At 53.3% G+C, this 13,060-nt stretch overlaps 2 protein-coding genes across 19 annotated transcripts in view; one reads left to right on the top strand and one right to left on the bottom strand.

Moving 5' to 3' along the window:
* The window catches only part of ASTN2 (astrotactin 2), a 331,775-nt gene that overhangs the window by 103,006 nt on the left and 215,709 nt on the right, over nt 1-13,060 (bottom strand). The window lies entirely within an intron of this gene.
* Nucleotides 2,820-10,266, top strand: TRIM32 (tripartite motif containing 32). 8 transcript variants are annotated; one of them, XR_011803949.1, is made up of 3 exons: nt 4,488-4,666; nt 5,533-8,159; nt 9,975-10,266. XR_011803949.1 is itself a non-coding variant. In XM_027471011.3 (3 exons), exons 1-2 carry the CDS (start codon nt 4,632-4,634, stop codon nt 7,544-7,546), a joined length of 2,049 nt encoding a protein of 682 aa, XP_027326812.3. In that variant the 5' UTR covers nt 4,488-4,631; the 3' UTR covers nt 7,547-7,559; nt 7,913-9,731. The 8 variants fall into 8 exon arrangements, 6 of the variants coding, with proteins under 6 accessions (XP_027326813.3, XP_027326815.3, XP_071881185.1 ...); XR_011803948.1 differs by lacking the exon at nt 9,975-10,266 and adding an exon at nt 9,552-9,731; XM_027471011.3 differs by lacking the exon at nt 9,975-10,266 and having other exon boundaries at nt 5,533-7,559; nt 7,913-9,731.

The raw sequence follows: 13,060 nt of genomic DNA on the forward strand, positions 1-13,060 counted from the left end.
GCCACCCTTCTGGACCACCCGGCAGACCAAGCCTTACCTGCTGCATTTCCCTAAGGGCTGGGGGCATTTCCCACAACCGCCTCTGACCTGGATGCAGCGGTGATGCCCGGAGGTGGGAGCGAGCCCCACATCCTCCCTGGGCACAGCTCACCTCAGGGATTTGTGCTCAGCAGCTTCCCGCTGAGGTTTGTCGCGTGGAGCCTGAAGCACAGCACGAAATCAGGAGAACATAAATCTCACTCATTTTCCTTTGTGAGACAAGCCCAGATTTGCATCTGCTCTGTCTCCAAGTGCCTTCGCTGCCTGCATTGCTCTCTCTGCTGTTTCCTGGTCCTTGCTGGGGTCAGCAAACCCCACGCAGGATGCACTGTGCCCTGCAGTGTAAGCTCTGAGCCCCACGGCTGCAGGATGGTGCAGGCTGCGCTGTCCTCCCTGCACACATGGATGGAGAAGCCCCACGCTTATGGCAAACAGTTATTCTGAGAGCTCACATCTTCCACAGAAGGAACTTCTCCATGCCACAGATCCCAACCTGTGTTCCCACAGAAGAAGCCCCAAACCCGGCCATTTCCTGATCTGCTGCACTGCACCGCTGGGTCACAGTAAAACTCATTTCTCTGCTATCAGTGAAGCAGCCTGAAGACTCCTGAATGAAATTCGAGCTGGAGTGGGACCCGTGTTACCGATATTCCTCACACCAGCACCACCCTACAAAATGCCAGGGCAGAGCCACGATCGGGTTGCTGAAATCCTGCCTCTGATTTCAGCCGTCAGAGCCCATCTGATGGGGAGAAGAGTGATCTGATAGAAAGGTCAAAGGGACGACAAGGAGGAGGGAAGAGGCAGGAGGGAAATGACTGATTACATGATTAATGACACTACTCATTAGCCCGTGATGTGCGGCAGAGCTGCCATCCTTTGCTACCTCCCATGTGTGAGAGGCGGAGAGGGATGAGTCTGGGTGAGTGCACATGCTGTGAGCACGTTAAAATCTGCACAGCAAGAAGGTGGTGACAGAAGCAACCTCCTAGGTGGCTCTTTGTGTTTTGGGAAGGGTTGCAGAGCCAACCCCAGCGCGGTCACAGCCTGCGCTTCCACTGCAGCACCCTGGGGCTGCTGAAGAAAATGGCAGGAAAAGGTGCAGAGGCTGGGCACAGATGTGACAGCTTTTACAGGAGGCCTCACAGAAAGTTATGACATCTTCTAGAATTTTTCAATGCTTATGAAGAGCTTCATAAATGGCAGCCTCCACCCTCACACGTTAGCCCTGCGGGAAGCAGAAAGCTGAACATGAAGCTCTTGAATAAAGCTCCTAGGGGCACCCTGTGCCTGGTTTTGCTGAGGGCACAGTCCCACTGACCACCCTGCAGTGACAGCTCTCAGCGTGCCCTGGAGGCTGCTGGTGCTGGCTTGAGCCCTGCCAGAGGAAGCACCAATGGTCAGGAGCCTCACTGACAGGCTGCAGGAAAGGCGCTGCAAATGGATTTTGTTTTCCTCTGAGGTGTTAGGACATGTAAAAAGGAGCATGGTGGCCACAGGGTTTGCTTCCGAGCCCTGGCTGTTGTCCCCTGCATGGTGTGGCTGGGAATTACGGAGGTCTCCCCGCAGCACGTCTCCGTTCAGACACCCTCACACAGCGCCCCGTGGTCCAGCTCGTGTTTGGTAGCCACCTCCTGCACCTCGTCCATCTCAGCTCTTCTGATCCTGAATCCCCAAACCCCAGCAGCGCCGCCTCTTTCAACACCAGGCAAAGCTCTCCCCTGACTGAGGAGCCATCCCCAAAGTGCACAATTCCCCCCAAACCTTTGATTTCCCACTACTGCAGCTGCACCGCTCGCTGGCCACCACTGCCAGCATCTGGGCTACTGTGAGGGAGGGATTAGTGCCAGGAGGAGCCCCATGCAAGTGCTCCAGTAAGCAGCTGCAGCTGCGGATCTACTCATTGGCAATATTTTTGTGTGCCACCCAATCAACTGATTACATCTGCATCTAAAAATAGGCATTTTTGTGCTGCTTCAGAGTGGTTTCTGAGAGGGGCTGATAACGCAGGGCTGTGGTGTGAGACCCGAAACCCGGCCGAGGCGCTGGCCCCACAGGCAAAGGCAGCCTGAAGGCAAAGGGGCTGCGGCCCCGCAGGGGTGGAGAAGGATGGAGAAAACCATCGGAATACAGGGACACGGGTGGGAGCCTCAGCACAGAAGGGTGTGTAAGGAAATAGGGGAAAAAATTGAAAAAAAAATCATAATTAAAAAAAAAAAGATTTTTAGTTTTAATTGACAGGAGTCTCAATGCAGAATAGCGTGTAAGAAAACGGGGAAAAATGGTAATAAAAAAAAAAAAAAGATGATTATGTTTTATTGACAGGAATCTCAATACAAAATGTTGTGTAATAAAACAGGAAAAAATGAAAAGAAAAAAAAAGACTATTAAGTTTCTACAAAAACTTCCCATTCTGTTTCTATTCGAAGTTTTACTGACAGGAATCTCAACGCAGAGTGGCGTGGAACAAAACGGGGGGAAAATGAAAAAAAAAAAGATTTTTAACGTTTATTGACAGGCAGGGGTCTCAGCACAGAATGGCGTGTAATAAAATGGGGAAAAACTGAAAAAAAAATCTAAATATTTATTGACAGGAATCTCAGTGCAGAGTGGTGTGTGAGAAAACTGTGGAAAAATGGGGGGAAAAAAAAGGATTTTTAATTTTATTGATAGGCAGGAACCTCAATGCAGAATATAGTGTAATAAAACCGTGGAAAAATGAAAAAATATATATATATATATATGTTTTTAACTATTCTTGACAGAAGCAGGCAGGGGCAGGCCGCGGACTCCAACTCCCAGCACGCCCCGCGGCTCGGCGCCCTGACGTCACGGCGGCGCGGCGGCGCGGGGCATGGCGGGGGAGCGGCGCGCACGGCCCGGCAGCGGCGGGCAGGTAGGCGCGGGGGGGGCGGGGCCGGCGGGAACGGGCCGGGAGGGGGGGGGGGGGCGGCCCTGAGGGGAGGCCGCGCTGCGAGGCGGCTGCGGTGAGACGGGGCCGGGAGGGGGCGGTGGGGACAAAATGGGGGGCTGGGGATAAAGGGGAGGGCTGGGGGTAAAGGGGGGGGCTGATGGGAGCGGGTAGAGGCAGAACCGGGGGGAAAACCGGGAGCTGGGGGTGGAAATGGAGCCTGGTGGTGGGGCGGGGAGCGGGTAACGGGGTCCTGAGGGAGCTGGGGCCGGGGTAAAGCTGGAATGTGGGGATAAAGCTGGAGCTGGGAACAGCCAGAGCCTGAGGGCTGTGGGGCTGGGTGAGCAGGGCAGGGGGAGCCCGCTGTGCCCACGGCCTGTGCTGCATAAAGGCAAGAGGCCGCGAGAAGCTGTGGCAGGGCAGCACGGAGACACCGAGACGGGGAAGGACCCCCAAGGAAATCGGCTGAATACGAGGAATGCGAATGTGAAGGCCGGCCCGATGCTCAGGCTGCCCCCAGCGCCCTGCCCTGCAGCACAGGAGCTGCCCCAGGACCACAGGCTGCCCCAGGAGCTGCTCCAGGACCAGGAACGTGCCCAGGGTACAGCTGGCTGTGGGGTAACGCTGCAGCCAGAGGGTGATATCACAGCACTGAGATGTGTACCGGCATCCTGACACAAGGGGTTTACGTGTTAAAAGCACATCGTGCACGTCATCGTTCAAAAAACTGGACGGGAGGTAAACCTAAACAAACTCCCCTTGCCATCTCATGCTGATGCCAGCACCTGTTCGGGAGGCAGCTTCTTACATAACTCGCGTTTTCAGATGTCAGCACTTGTGCCTCATCCTTCCCTATGCAAGTTTTCTGGCATATTTTCAGGGAAAATAATAACGAACCTTGGATCTTGTATTCCGTTATTTAAAAAATCACTTTAAAATACAGCTCTTCATCCCCCAGAGGAATGTTCCTGATCTACATGGCAGTGCCCAAGTTTCTCCTTCCACAATGGCTACAAATACAAGAGAAGCCTCTTTGGTGCCAGCACCCCGACTGCTGCAGCCCCCCAGGTGCCACCTGTGTGACATTCACCGTGCCACCAGCCCGGGCAGCCGGGCATCAGATCCCAGCCTGGGACTTGCCGGGGATTCTGCCCCACCACTGAGTCAGTCCCTGAAATCTGGGCCTTAAACAACCGCGGACCCAATAAATTAAAATGATTTTTTTTTTCCTCTGTACGAACATAAAGAACTTTTCCTCACTGCAGTTGTCTCTTTCCACTTGAGCAAACGCTGAGCTGAAACACACTGAACCTTTCTGTCTGAAATGCTCCCGAGGATGAAGCAGGCAAACGCAGCAGGGAAGCGAGAGTGCTGCGTGCGTGCAGCCATTATTCAGAAAAAGCTGTCTGTTCACATCCCTCTGCGACCAGCTCTTCATTTTAAAGACTAACTACTTCCTTCTCCTTCTCTCCCTCTAAAGGAAATGTTTTCTCCCCGTTTCTTTTAAAGGCTAAGCAAGGCAATAGCCAAGGTATTGAAACCCAGTCTGCTGAATAATAACTTAATGATGCGAGCCCTGCTCTGTTCCCTCTGAATGGCTGGCTGCTTTAGCGAGACAGCTGCTGGGATCTGCTCCCCGCTGAGAGGGATGTGGGGCTGGAGAAACCTGGTTTGAAGCTGAATGGCAACCACGGCACTGAAAAACAGAACCAAAACGTAAGAATGAGGGCAGTGCTACAGGAGCACGACACGAGGAGAAATTACATACAATTAAGCTAAGCACAAGAACTCCCAGCGAACGCTTGCAGTCTGTATTACCAAGTGTTTGGAGTTCTGTGAACTCCCTTCAGCTGCTTACCCCTGCTAGCACACTGCTGCCTGAGCTGTGTTTTGTCTGCGTGCTGAAGCACGATGCAGCGTGGCAGAGGCTAACGGGAGGCCCTGGCGTGAGGTCCTCCCCGTGCGTCCTCCCCGTGCGCGGTAATTCTCAGCGAGTGGAAGCTGACAAATCATCCCTCCCAGCTTTACTTCCTGGCAAACGCACGAAACCTCGAACATTTGTTTTGGCTATCTAGAGGAGCAGATTAAAGCAACCGCATTTATTTCATTTGTATCTGATGTCATATCTGAATGTAGGTCTCCAGAGGTGATACATTAATGGCCTAAAGCATCGCACCATCTGGTTCCTCTTTTGATGCGCAACGTTTGAACGCTTGGTTTAATCTCCCCGGGTTTCGGAGTAAATTATGTAAACTCGCATGCTTGGCAGCGGGAGATGGGCACCATGAGGAGATGATTCAGTCATCAATATCTATTGGGCTTCCTTATTGCTGCCATTACACTTCTTTCAGTTCTACTTAGACATTTTGCAAGTGAATAATTCATTGCGCTAGACGCTGCAAGTTAGGTTTGGAATTTTCCCGCTCTGAGATTAGCTGTGATTAATCTGCCCTTTCCAAACGTGGGAAAACCAACTGGGTTTCTTATTTTCCAGGGCTGGGAGGTAAATCAGAAATAAATTGCATGTATGTGTAACTGCTGGTGAAGACATAAATCACGTTTCCTTTTTTCTTTCTTGACAGAATTGGAGCTCTTTGGAATAAATGTGAGTACCGGGCTTGGCACAGGCTAAAGGCGGCTTCGAAAGCCATGGCTTCTGCCCCTCATCTCAACTCGGATGCGCTCCGCGAGGTCCTGGAGTGCCCCATCTGCATGGAGTCCTTCACCGAGGAGCACCTGAGGCCCAAGCTCTTACACTGCGGGCACACCATCTGCAAGCAGTGCCTGGAGAAGCTGCTGGCTAACAGCATCAATGGCATACGCTGCCCCTTCTGCAGCAAAATCACCCGCATCACCAACCTGGCCCAGCTGACCGACAACCTGACGGTGCTGAAGATCATAGACACCGCGGGGCTGGGGGAGGTGGTGGGGCTGCTCATGTGCAAGGTCTGCGGGAGGAGGCTGCCCAGGCACTTCTGCAAGAGCTGTGGCTTGGTTCTGTGTGAGCCCTGCAAGGAGGCATCGCACGTGCCCCAAGGGCACAGCGTCATCGCCATCAAAGAGGCCGCTGAGGAGCGTAGGAGGGAATTTGGGACAAGGCTTGCCAGGCTTCGGGAGCTCATGGATGATCTGCAGAAAAGGAAAGCATCTCTGGAGGGTGTTTCGAGAGACCTGCAGTCGAGATACAAGGCAGTTCTGCAGGATTACAGCAAAGAAGAGCGCAAGATCCAGGAAGAACTTGCCAGGTCACGCAAGTTCTTCACCACCTCTTTATCTGAAGTGGAGAAGGTAAATAATCAGGTAATGGAGGAACAAGCTTATCTGCTGAACTTAGCAGAAGTGCAGATTCTGTCTCGCTGTGATTATTTCCTCGCCAAAATAAAGCAGGGAGATATAGCTCTGCTGGAGGAGGCGGCAGATGAGGAGGAGCCCGAGCTGACGAACAGTCTCCCGAGGGAGCTGACCCTGCAGGAGGTTGAGCTCCTGAAGGTGAGCCACGTGGGGCCACTGCAGATCGGGCAGGTGGTGAAGAAACCCCGGACGGTGAACGTGGAGGAATCGCTGATGGAAACCGCATCCTCCTCCTCCTCCTCGGTGTCGTTCCGGGAGCCTGAGCTGCAGGAGGAGGCCAGCTGCACGCCGCATGCCTCCCCAGCCAAGCCGAGGATGCCCGAAGCGGCCGCAAGCATCCAGCAGTGTCACTTCATCAAGAGGATGGGTTCCAAGGGCAGCCTGCCGGGGATGTTCAATCTGCCCGTCAGCCTCCACGTCACTCAGCAAGGAGAGGTGCTCGTGGCAGACCGAGGCAACTACCGAATCCAGGTTTTCACCCGCAAGGGCTTCCTGAAGGAGATCCGCCGGAGCCCTAGCGGAATCGACAGCTTCGTGCTCAGCTTCCTCGGGGCAGACTTGCCCAATCTGACTCCCCTCTCGGTCACCATGAACTGCCACGGCCTGATAGGCGTGACCGACAGCTACGACAACTCGGTCAAGGTGTACACCATGGACGGCCACTGCGTGGCGTGCCACAGGAGCCAGCTGAGCAAGCCCTGGGGCATTGCGGCGCTGCCTTCCGGGCAGTTCGTGGTCACTGACGTGGAAGGGGGGAAGCTCTGGTGCTTCACCGTGGACCGTGGGGTGGGGGTGGTGAAGTACAGCTGCTTGTGCAGCGCGGTGCGCCCCAAATTTGTCACCTGCGATGCCGAGGGGACCATCTACTTCACCCAGGGGCTGGGGCTGAACCTGGAGAACCGCCAGTACGAGCACCACCTGGAAGGGGGCTTCTCCATCGGCTCCGTCGGCCCCGACGGGCAGCTGGGACGCCAGATCAGCCACTTCTTCTCCGAGAATGAAGACTTCAGGTGCATCGCTGGGATGTGCGTGGATGCCAGGGGAGACCTGATCGTTGCCGACAGCAGCCGGAAAGAAATCCTGCATTTTCCCAAAGGAGGAGGCTACAATATCTTGATCCGCGAAGGACTCACCTGTCCTGTTGGCATTGCCATTACCCCCAAAGGGCAGCTGCTGGTGCTGGACTGCTGGGATCATTGCATTAAGATCTACAGTTACCACCTGAGAAGATATTCCACCCCTTAAAGCATCTCTGGAGGTAAAGCCCCTTCCGTTAGTGATTCTTCCAGCCTCCCCGCAGCCTGACAGGAACCCGTTCAGGATGCCTGTGTGCCATAGCCCAGGGGATTTGGGCGTGGAGGCCGTCGTATTTTGTGTCTAGGAACAAAGTAGCTAATGTGGTGGTCTGCTTTTTCTCTTTTTGAATCTGTACAACAAAAAAAGGACAAGCACGAAGGAGAGGATCCTTCTGGACTCCTGGTTCCTCGCTCAGTAAGCCGTCACTCCGTAAACCCTCTCACTCCTTAACGCCACATCCACTACAGCTTCAGCCACTGCACCTTCCTTTGTGCCATAAACGCTGACTGACTGCTCTAATCACCTTCCTTACAGGACTGGGGCGGCAATCCTCTTCCCGCCGTGGTATTTGCAAGGAACTCGGTAGCAGTTGTCTGGGCAACTGCTGGAGGAGGCAATTTCTGATGGCAGCACTGCATAAAGCAAAACAGCCCTGGGAAACTGCACGGCGATGGAGCTGGGCTTTCAGACCTGAGAGCCAGGCTTTTCTCTCTCCGTTTTTCCAGTATTTGGGAGATCGCCCCCCTCGTGCCGTTTGTGAACCGTGTCTGTTCGATGTGAAGTGAGTACGGTGCAATCGTGGGAGGCCGAACGGAGCCAGAGGGCTGCCCTCTGATGGCAGCGGGGCTTTGACTGCTAGTAGGGACTGAGCTAGTTAGAAGGGGGGGAGATGAGGGGGGTTGGAGGGGAAAAAAGAAGCCTGGGAAACGTCCTGTTGATACTGGGAGGTGTTCTGTTAATTGTATGGTGGGGAACTGTCTTGGGAAGGTAAGTCTGGTACCTTCGTTTGGGGGGAGGGAAGGGCTGGGAGCGGGTAATGAAGGTGCTGGGATGCCGGGGGCTCAGCTGCACCTCCCCCTCTGCACTCCTCGCACCCAGCACTACGCTTCCACCCGCCTGCATTTTGCATCCCACGAAGGGGATGGGGAGCACGGGGGGTTGTTTCACTCTTATTTTATTTTTAATACTCAGAAGCACACCCGTTGCTGCATTGCCTTTCTCTCCTCGCGTAGCAAAACCACTACATTCCTCAGCTTTTTTATGGCACCAGCAGGCACCAGAGTTCATGTTCATCACGGCTTTGGGCCAAATGAAGCACAAAACTGCAGCTGTGTGAACCAAGGCCCCCACAGTGCTACGCTCCTGGCTGATAAATGTGTACCTCAGTGTGGTGCTGCTCGCCTGGAATAGTTTATTGATGGAAAGACGCATTTAAATAGGACACAGTGGTAGCATGTTAATCTGCCACAGATAATAGTTACACTGCAGTGCATTTATTTGTTGCCATCAACAACGTAGTTGCAAATTTGGGGGCACGGCAGACAGTATAAAAGCTGATTTTATGGTGGCTGCCAAACCACAGCAAATTGTTTGCTACTTGTCCAACAACATGTATGCAACAGGTGATTTTTTTAAGCTCCCAGAGACTTTCCCCCGGTGAAGCAGCAAAGCAAAACAGGCTGCGGAGCAGCAGCTGCAGCCAGTTGCTTTGCAGTTGCAGGGTTTCCAGAAGCAGCACTGGGAGCAGAACCCTTTTGGTAGGATTTTACCTTTTTTTTCCTCTCTTTGCTGTGTTCGACCAGCAAAAAGCCAGCTGTGGGATGGAGGTGCCCCCTGACCACGGCAACAAATTTTTCCTGCTAAAATTTGCTGGAAAAAGCTCGTGGAGACAGGGGTAGGAGCTGAGGGTAGATGATGGAAGATGCTAAAGGAGCTCAAGGGAATTTAATCTTCCCTCCTGAGCTGCTCTGTGTATTTGCTGAGGCTATCACCATGCACACAACGATTTACATCCCCTGCTTCTCCTTTTGGGTGGGAGGGGGCAGTCTCCTACGGTATGTAACAGCAATTTGGGGAGCCGATCTCATCTTGCATGTGTGTTTTTGGGAGATGACTACTATTACCGGGACCTTCTGCAGTTAATTACACTGTAACTCCAGGCATTTTTTTCCAGTATTATGGTAATGGCAGCTCCTCTCCTACTGATCTCTTTTAAACATCTCTCCTGTTTCCAAGAACTGCTCCAAGAAGGAAGCTACCGTGGACCTGAATAACTGAAGCAATATTATCTATGATAATATGTACCTCTGTCAGTCTCTGTTCCAATGGAATTTTTTTTTTTTTTTGCAATAAACATCACACTAAGCAAGAACGTTTCCTGGAGTGCTTAAAGCGACGGCAAAGCTGGTCCAGTAAACGGGCTGAGCAGCTGGGTACCCCAGTCTGTTCCTGGTTACACAGCTCAAACAGAACCTGTCTGCTTCTCACGGAGAGATTTGGGAAAAAATATCCCTGCTCTGCATCACTGGGAGCAGGCACAGTGCGAGGTGCCTGGGTGGGCTTTGTCTGCAGCTCTTTTTCTCGTCTGGGGTTTCAGGCAGAAAAGGGAAAAAGAAAACCCGGTGTCCTCGGCCCAGGGTGTGCCCTTCCCCTGACAAAGCTCGACAGTGACAGTGAGGTGATGCTGTGGAGCTGTTTCTTGCCGCGGTGCCCCCACGCGATGTTGTGATCGTCTGCCAAATGAGACGAAGCGCAGTAATTAAGGAGTGTGATGAAACAGCTCGCCTTCTGCTCCTTACCTGGAGAAAGGACTTGTCTGCTTCTACGTCTGTGTTTGATTTTTAAAGGTTGTGTAATAAAGGAAAAATTGATCCAATTAAAAGTGCATTGCGAACGGCTCATTTTGTTATTAAAAACACTTCATCTCCTCCCTTTGGCGGCAGATTGTTTTTTACGGCCGGTGGGAATGAGACTCGCTAACAACAGCTACGAGCCCCCTGTTACACTGGCAGGCTGCGAGGGAGACATCGGATCTCTTCGGCAGCTCTAAGGTAACTTCACCCCACACCTCCCTGCCCACCTCCTGACCAGATGCTGGGGTTTCCTCCATCCACCTGCAGCGATGCTCCCGCAGGGCCAGGACCTTGTATTTAGCCGCTACCTGATGTTTCCAGGAGCACGCGGGTTGTGGCTGCCTGGCTGCGGGCTGGGCTCGGGTTTGCCATCACCCCACTTGCCCCTGGCTCATTTTGGTGCTTTCTGCCCCCGTTTTGCACCTTCCTGGCTTTCCAAGGCCCCAGCACACACGAGCTCGCCCCTCGCCCTTCTGCCTGGCACCGTTTGCTGCGCTGGGTGAAGGCTTTTAGGAGCCCTGCTCATCTTGGCTGATAGGAAGCAGCTCTTTAAGCAGTGACGAGCTGCCAGTTTATCAAACGTGTACGAGCCCTGCAGAACGACTGCTGTGCCGGTGCTGCCAGGCGCAGGCTGACGTTTTACGAGGAGTTATGATTTCTCGGGCAGAGGCAAACTAAGTTGCGAACATTTGTTCCGGGCAGCAGCTGACAGCCACGGCTTCGAAAGGGATGAGGGGGAGAGAGTGTTTCTTAATCAAAGGGGGCAGAGCCACAGAAGTAAAAATAAAGCCAGATGCTTTCGGTCTTTTTCTATTGTATAGTTTAAGTGATTTTTCTGGGTCATTACTCAATGTGAGGATTTAAAGTTATTTCATTTTGCACAACTAATTACTCTACTTGCCTGGCAATTCTGGATTACAATGAGCAGTGCATAAGGTCATTTAGCAGACTGAGTCACAGCACATATTTTAGTCTAAACTAAATTTCACGGCAACTAGCTAAATTGTTTTTTTTCCTTCCTTCTCTGAACAAAATGTCAAAATCAGAGGTTTTGAAATAAATATAAGGATATAAACCACCAGCAGTGAGAGCGTTACAAAGGTAATAGAGCAGTGGTTATAGGAGCAGAGCTGAAGGAGAGGGAAGCTCCCTACATGTTCCTTCGGACAGGCAGGTATCAGGGAAAGCTGTTAGCTCCTCGAACAGAGGCAGAGCTTGTCCTGCACTTCCTTCATGTCTAGGAATTTGAATCTAAAGGTTCCCATGGACCGGCTCCTTCTTAATTGTCTTATGGCAATGCCAGACCTGATGGGAGAGGAATTGGACCTTGGAGGACAGAAGGGATCCACAGTCCCTGCTCAAGAGTATGGACTGCCCATTTAGCAGACCTCTAGGCTGCTTCCTGTGGCTTACATTTTATGAAGGTCTTTGTCTAATTGCCCCGTTCACAAAAAAAGCAAAAAACTACGACCTCTGAAAGGTGAACACAACCAATGGCACACGATCCAAGAGAAGATGAGCAATGGTTGGAAAGCCTTTGTGACCGTGGTGGGAGCTGCCAGAGCACTGCCTCGCCGTGGACTATTGTAATAAAAGATCTGCTCCTGAGAGTGAACATCTTTCAGACCTGCCTCAGCCACTTCCGAAGTCCAGGTGCTGAGTGCCCAGCGGGGCCAGGGAGCCCCAGCCAAGGGCACTCGAGAGCTTTGCTGTTTGTAGGACACGCGGGAAGAGTTCATGCACCAAGGACCTAAAGCACTGCAGCAACACCAGAGTTTGGTATCGAGAACCTCTGCACCTCCACCTGTGCCCTGCACATCCCAAGCACGAGGACAGCCCTCCCTGCTCCTCCAGCCCCTCTCCCAGCCCCTCGGTGGTCCCGGCAATGATCCACGGGCACGGCGTTTCTTCTCCCAGCTCTTCCCAGCTGGAGAACAGGAGTCCCCCCCGCTGAGGCTCTGCCAGGCATCACGGCGCCAAGGGAAAGGGCTGTCACTCAAATGCTTGACAAGACGAGACCCTCCGCGTTGCTGCCGATAATGTCTCCATTTTCTCTAAGTGCCAGAGCACTTACAGGCGTTTGTTCTGCATTTTGTGGAGCGCAGCGGGAACGAGCGAGCTGGAACAGCGCTGGGAGAAACCCACCGGGGCTGTCAGCGGTTGCTGTAGAGCCGCCCTTCCCTTTCCTAGCCAAAGTCTCCTCATCCAGCCAGAGCCAGGGGCCAGGGAGCCAGCACATCCCTGCTGGTGGACAAAACACCCCTGGCAGCTTTATTTGCTGGTGGACGGATCCCTCTCTTTCCTCCTGTGCGTTTCAGGACGGTGTCTCTGCAGTGCAGATCCTGCCAGATCCTCCTTTGTGTGATGTTGCGTGGCGGTCACCAATCTTGGCCGTGTCCTCTCCCAGCCTCTCACCCAGCCCCAGCCTGCTCACGGGGCGAACACAGAGCCCTGATGGTGTGCAGGCACTGCTCGGCCCCAGCCAAGGCACCGGGCTGTCAGCACCCCTGCGTGAGCCACAAACCCCGGCTGCAGCACCACCCACTGCAACCCCATCCCAGGCAGACCCAGCCTGGTCTTAAATGCAATGAGAGGTGGTCTGGGCTGTCACGTTGGCCCCAGCAGCCAAATTAAGACGTTCACACAATTGCTGGGCATTTAATGAAGTGCCGTTGGTGTGAAATGCTGCCTTTGGTGGCGGAGGAAACCGAGGCGGGTTCTCGTGGCACAGATCGATGGCCAGGTTGGTCTCAAGGTCCCCCACCCGGAGGCCCCTCTGAGTTAAAGCATGGCTTGGCTGCACAGAGCCAGAGCAAGTGGGCACTAAAAA

Source organism: Anas platyrhynchos, chromosome 18, assembly GCF_047663525.1.
Source record: "Anas platyrhynchos isolate ZD024472 breed Pekin duck chromosome 18, IASCAAS_PekinDuck_T2T, whole genome shotgun sequence".
Lineage (NCBI taxonomy): Eukaryota > Metazoa > Chordata > Aves > Anseriformes > Anatidae > Anas > Anas platyrhynchos.

What these genes read in the sequence shown, in the direction of transcription:
- TRIM32 (XM_027471011.3), top strand. Translation starts at nt 4,632, where the DNA reads ATGGCAACCACGGCACTGAAAAACAGAACCAAAAC. An exon ending in CTGAAAAACAGAACCAAAAC is followed by an intron (nt 4,667 to 5,532) that starts GTAAGAATGAGG and finishes CTTTCTTGACAG; the next exon opens with AATTGGAGCTCTTTGGAATA.